This window comes from Pyxicephalus adspersus, chromosome W (genome assembly GCF_032062135.1).
Source record: "Pyxicephalus adspersus chromosome W, UCB_Pads_2.0, whole genome shotgun sequence".
In the NCBI taxonomy this organism is placed as follows: domain Eukaryota; kingdom Metazoa; phylum Chordata; class Amphibia; order Anura; family Pyxicephalidae; genus Pyxicephalus; species Pyxicephalus adspersus.
In genome coordinates, this window is record NC_092870.1 from 7065536 (window position 1) to 7072324 (window position 6789).

The window sequence follows — 6789 nt, forward strand, 5'->3', positions numbered from 1 at the left end:
CAGTGCCTATGGAATGCCTACGTTCTGTACAAAAAAAATCAGAGGCCTGTGAATCATTCAGACTTCATTTTGCAAGTTTCTGAATCCATAGTCAAGAACCACCAAACACCATCAGTGGCTATGAATAGACCTGGACGTCGTGCTAATTGTCAACCCAGAACGCCTGACCGGTCGTCACTTCATTGAATACATCCCACCAACCCAGAAAAAGGCCGCACCTACAAGGATGTGCGTAGTTTGCTGCTCAAAGATCGATGACAGAGGAAGGAAGAAAGGCAAAGAAACCAGGTTTTACTGTCCTGACTGTGATGTTGGGCTTTGTGCAGCACCCTGCTTCAAAATCTACCACAACCGGGATGTCTACTAAAAATGTAAATATATTTTTCTTTTTTCTAAAATCTGCATTTAATTTATCTTATTATTTATCAATAATTTTGCACCCTTGTTTGGAAAATTTCAGTTAGAAATTTTTGATAAAAAATTATTTTTTTGATAAATTACACTTTTTTCATTATTTTTTATAATAATCATTTATAATTAGGTATTATATTATAATTTATGATTATAATATAATAAATATAATTATTATACCCGGGAGTTAATCCTAAGAATTACAGGCCCACAATATAAATAAAAATTTCTATGCAAAAAAATAGGATCACTTTCTGCATCAAAAAACTGACAGAATTAGAATGCTAGGGGGGTTAAGCCTGGGGCGTGCACCAGGAACAGCAGGAAGAGGAGGCGGTGGGCTCTGAGACGGAGCGTGGACAGCATTGGTAACTAGAGTTGGGTACTGGGCAGGCGGCAGCAGTAACAGCATGAGGAGTAGGCGGTGGGCCCTGAGACGGAGCAAGGAGGGCATTAGAAGTTGAGGCCATCACCTATATGGACAGTGTCGAAGCTGTAGCTATTGGAGACATGAATGAATGAACGAGATTCCAATGTGTCCCTACCGAGATTGGAATCTCGTTCATCCATTCATGTCTCCAATAGCTACATCTTCGACACTGTCCATATGGGTGATGGCCTCAACCTCTAATGACGTCCTTTGTCCTTCTCAGGGCCCACCGCCTCCTCCTCATGCTGTAACTGATGCTGCCTGCCCAGTTCCCAGCTCTGGATGCAAGTTACCAATGCGGTCCCGGCTCCGTCTCAGTGCCCACCGCCTCCTCCTACTGCTGCTGCTGCTGCCACCTGTCACTTGTAATGTATAACAGAGCTGTGTAGCTGGCTAATTTTTGGACTGAAAGACCCCCATCAGAGACCTCTGCCTGTACTCTGAAGCCTGTGTATGGTTTGTAACGGAGCGGTGAAACCTGGTGGCTAATTTTTGGACCAGAGGAACCCCCTCATGTCCCTCTCTGGCTGTACTCCGAGACAGTGTAAAATCCGGCATGTTCCCTTGGCCGCCCCATAAAATGGCCTTGCCAGCAACAGAAAAAAGACTTCCTTATTTTTTTTTTACTTGTACAGTGTTGTGCAGAGCTGGAGGGAGTCTCGACATGTTGTTTTAAAGTATTTATAGGCTGTAGAAGCTCTCCACCGTCCTGAATAACAACCCGAATTTTTCCCCCATTGACTTTAATGGAGTTCGAATTATTCAACCGAATAGCGGTCGAATCAAATAGTGAGCTATTCGACCCACACTAGTAACCATAATCTGATTTCATATTAAGAATATACCACAAGATGTAAAAAGAAGATAAAATGTGCAAACCTTGAAAAGGAAAGACAGGTTGCAAAGAAAAGTAAGGCAAACCCCCAAAAATGTTTCAAAAATATTAATAGCAAAAAGATCAGATCTGAGCATGTAGGCCTCTTAAGGGATGTCGCTGGGTTGGTAACTGGGGATAAAGACAAGGCAAATTTACTAAACACTTTTTTTAGCTCTGTGTATACAAAGGAAAATGGCAGAGCTCAAGTCCAAATTCAAAATAGCATTGTCACTGCCTTAAATGAGTCACAATGGCTCAGAATTGATATGATTGAGAAACAGCTGGGAAAAATTGGGGCTGACAAAGCACCAGGATTTGATGGATTACATCCACGTTTCCTCAAAGAGCTGAGCTCAGTTATTTCAAAGCCATTATTTCTAATTTTTAGAGACTCTTTAGTCACTGGCAAGGTACCGTTGGATTGGTGTAAGGCCAATGTTTTACCTATCTTCAAAAAGGGAGCAAAGTCGTTACCAGGTAACTACAGACCGGTTAGTTTAACATCCATAGTTTGAAAGGTCCTAGAGAGTTTGATAAGGAACTACCATTTCTGCTAGAAAATAATAATATAAGTGATAGTCAGCATGGGTTCAAGAAAGACAGAAGTTGTCAAACAAATTCACTCTTTTTTATGAGGAATTAAGTAAACAGGTAGACAGTGGAGTAGCAGTTGATATAGTGCACTTGGACTTTGCTAAAGCATTTGACACTGTACCCCACAGAAGGTTAACATGCAAGGTTTAGAAAAGTCAATTTGTAAATGGATAGAGAACTGGCTTAAAGACTGCATTCAGAGAGCTGTAATTAATGATTCATACTCTGAATAGTCTAAGGTTAATAATGGTGTACCCCAGGGTTCAGTGTTGGGACCTTTACTGTTTAAAATCTTTATAAATGATATGGAGTTTGGGATTAAAAGTACCATTCCTGTGTTTGCAGATGACACCAAACTATGTAATGGAGTTGAGTCAGTAGTAAAGCGTATGTACTTTTCGTCAAACTAAAAGTGACACGTCGACATGCCCCTTTCCCCGCCCACTTCACCCATAATCCCTCCCATGCCCCTCCCAAGGCCGTCCCACAGCCCTCCCATTGTCCGCCTACCGTCATCCCCCTTAGCCCTCCTATACTCCACCTACTCTCCACCCATTAATCGGCTATTGACCAGACATGTCCTGGCATGTCCAGTTATGTCCAGGCATGTCCAGGGGATTTTAAAACAATTTACGATTATGTTTAATCCAGCCCATCTCCAGTTTTACAGGTAGGATAGGAAAAAACAAATCTCTGGGCGGGTACACTTTAACTTTGGCAATGCCAAAGTATTTTTTGATGTGTCCAAAATGATCAAAAATTATTTCTGGGTGTCCTACAGGATATGTTTTAGTTTTATTAACAAAAGGGTACAAACTCGTGAAATCGTAATAATGCACTGTTTTACTAGGCTGAATTTTGTGATAAAGTTTAATAGCGTTAGTTCGACCACCGTAAAGAGCGTCACGGGGGTCTAACGGTGTTGGGAACTTCATTTTAAGGAGAAAGTCTTTGAACCTTTCATCGCTTATAGTCATTTGGCGCCACTCATGTTCCCACATGACACGGACTGTAAATCCGTATCTCTGCAGGTAGTTTTTCTTGACTAAGAAAGCATGGTATAGCTGGCCGTATGTAGATTTAGTAACCTCGTTGCTGTCACGCTCGTTATAACATACAGGACAGCCATGGTAAAAGCAACCCTGAAATTCAAAGGCTGTGTGTGTGCCGTTAACCAAAGCATAGCCGTCCAAAAAGTACTTCCCTACCTTCTTTTCACCGCCCTTTAAGGCGTGTTGTATATGAATGCCTTCTGCATGCTCAATGTACATGAGCCACTGGATAGCAGGTGTGGAAAATCGTTTCTGGGTCTTGTGATAATTATCCGCCGGTACAATGGCTATGGTATCTGTGGGAAGGAATTTAAATCTGTACATAGCCATGCACACGGAGGCCAGAGTGATGAGCTGGAAGGGGTCAACACATTTAGTGACTATTTTGTATTTCACGTTTAAAGTATTGTCTTACTTTTTTTTTTAGTCATGGACATAATCGTGTCTCTGTAACACTCACAAGCCCTTCTCAAGACTTCCACATCCTGCTTGCAGTAAGCTTTTAGCTCTTCCTGAAAAATAAAGGTGTCATTTTTATGTTTTTCATACCACACCATGAAATTTTTTTTCTCATCGGGCATCATGTAATCAACGCCGTAATAACGTGCGTCGGGTATCAGCCCTATGTAATTTTGATTTTCTTCTGTATTGAAGAAATGGGGGAAATGGCCCTTTGTGCCAGAAAAGCCCATAGCTTCAGGCATCTTACTGAGTTTCATGGGTATGAAATTCAAAGAATCTATAAATCTGATTTTAAAATCATTAAGGGACACGCACATTAACCGACCGCCTTGGTTTACAATTTCAATTTTCAGTTTTTCCTTGACCAACTCCTATACAACAAAATAAGCGTCATACCTTCCTGCATTATGCGCTATGAATGTGTAACCTGAAAACTTCCCGCTGGTAAAAAACTGGACAAAGTCTCGCGCGCGGGTTTTTCCGCTGAATTCCCAGGAAGTGGCACCATATAATGTTCTTGCAAAAATGTAATTGGGTATGTGTGTACCTGTCTCTTGCATGCACTCAAGGTCATAGAAGATATATTTCTCGGACATTTGTTTGGGCTTGTAAAGCTGCATGTAACAGATATGCTCGTCAAATTTGTCAAGACGAGCCCCACACACTCTACAGGCCAGCCCGTTACACCTATGTGTGTCCCCATTGTCTATATATCTGTAACAAGAACCACAAAACGTTTTTTTCTTACAAACTGCACCATCACTAGCTGCCAAATTTCTATGTATTTCAAAGCATTCATTTGAATGACAAAACACGCGACAACGCAGACACCTCGGTTGTTCACCCTGCTTTTCAACACAGTCTGCCCGATGACAGGCTCTGCAAAACTGATGACAGTCATGACTATATTTATGGCCATAAACAGAGCAACATCTCCCACAAAAGAAATCGGCGTCAATAAATGCTTTCACATTTTTAATACCGTAATAATGTTTTTCATGATGTAATATATAGACAGTTTTTTCTCTGGCCGGAGAGTCTGTGTGATAATATCGCCACTGGCCTCTGTTGTGATACAACACTTTAATTGTAATGTTTAAATAATTTTCAAACAGCACAATGTCGCTAAAAGAAACCAAATGAGTTTCAGGTAATTGTAAATCTTTGTGCAACTGAAGGGCCTTATCTAGCAACACTGCATCACTTACATCTGCGCCTTCTAAAATAGCGTACACACTAGCGGCTAGGCAGACATTAGTGCTATAGTTGTTAAAATCATACAAATGTTTTTTTTTATAACCAGTTATCCGACTATACACAACTGCGCCCAGGCGCCTTCTGGCACCCCCGCGACGGTTCCTAACAACAATAACAACAAGTTTAGGAGAATTACCTGCTATGCATTCAGCGTTGCTCTGTAAAGCATTAGCGATATTGTTCAAAAATGTTTCAGCGCTAGACCCTGCTCTAGACTGTTGCAATGAAAAAACAGAGTCAAACGTCTCACCACCATCTAGTCTCAACTGTATAAAATCACCCGGTTCTGTATCCCTTAAAACCCGATCTAACAATGATTGTACAGCAGCGTGTATTGCATCAACAGCATCAACAAATGAACGAACGGCGTCCAGATTAACAAATCTAAAGTGATCGTTGTACAACGAACTAATAAAATTCACTTGTCACGCTGTTGATAAAATGTCACAAGTCACGCTGTTGATGAAAAACATGCTCTAAATAAACTGCTCTATCATCAAGGTCTTCAGAGTGGTCGTCCGTAATGTCTGTATGCCCGGGCGAATGGTCAGATTGATGCCTGCGATTTGCGCGAAAGCGGTCTGTTTGCACGGTCGGTAGACGGTGCGTTTGTGACCTGTGTGGTGTATGCTCATTGCGGGAGCATGACGGCGTAATCGTTTTGATACAACAGCGCCTCCTTTTTGTCCTATCATTTTTAGACCGCTTAGCCGCAAAGTACATTTTTATGGCCCGTTTTACTTTTTTAGATCTTTCTCTCACCAATATTTTTTTTGTTTTTTTTAAGAGACTTGCCCCGCCAATCATTTCTAGTCAAATCTTAGGTGCCATCTCTTTTTCAATAGCATCAAGATGTCTAATTAGCTTTGTGTATTTTTCATGAGCATTATGTATTTGCCGGGCGTTAATTTTGCTAGGGCTGTTAAACGCTAAAAGCATAGAGTCTCTCACACAACATTTTAGAAAATTTGCAACACGTAACATTTTGTCATTATACCGGCCGAGAGAACTCGCTGTACATGCGCTGTACGTATTTTCATCCCAGCACGATGAACAATTGTTAATAAGTGGTTCATGTGAGCAGTTGCTGATACGTGTCTGCTGTATGCCGCCATGCAAATGATGGTCCTCTGGCGTATTGAATGTGATGCGTCTATTCAAAGGACATGTGTCAATAACAGGTGTTCGTGCTGCTGCATGCTGCTTGGTAAAAACCTGAAGTGTTGTTTATAATACATGCTGTCTCACCATCCTGTGACGATCTCTGTTTCTGATCAATAATTTCGGATATCGGCGATAACAGTTCTGATCGCCTGGATCTTGATCTCTGTTTGTTTGTAGCGCATGACTGCCAATTTTTGAAGCTTTCTCTTCTTTTTGCTGACAAATTAAAAAAAGTTAACATTAGAAACATTGTATTAAGTACTTTAAACAGGTTCATTACAATAAAATAGCGTAGATGCTTTATTTCAACTTACGTGTGTTAGGACAATTGATAACCGGCCCTGTGGAATTTTCATTCAGTCGGCTGCCACCTGCACGGTTGCCTGCTACTGATACACCTATCGGGTCTGTATTTTTCATAATCCATGCAACGCTCACTGGCGTTGAAACATCTAAAATTAGGACATGAGAACATTATCACGAGCGATAAACATTTATAGCTATCGACACCTTTATTACAGAGAACACCAGAGCGTCTTACC

At 41.1% G+C, this 6789-nt stretch overlaps 1 protein-coding gene across 1 annotated transcript; it reads right to left on the bottom strand.

Annotated features, from left to right (window-relative positions):
* Positions 1-2972: 2972 nt before the first annotated feature.
* On the bottom strand, positions 2973-6466 carry LOC140342870 (uncharacterized; the record flags this gene model as incomplete). The annotated part of the gene is given in 2 exon segments (XM_072429242.1): positions 2973-3876; positions 6332-6466. A coding segment is annotated over 1 exon segment (722 nt), but the record flags the coding sequence as incomplete, so codon positions are not given.
* Positions 6467-6789: the final 323 nt, after the last annotated feature.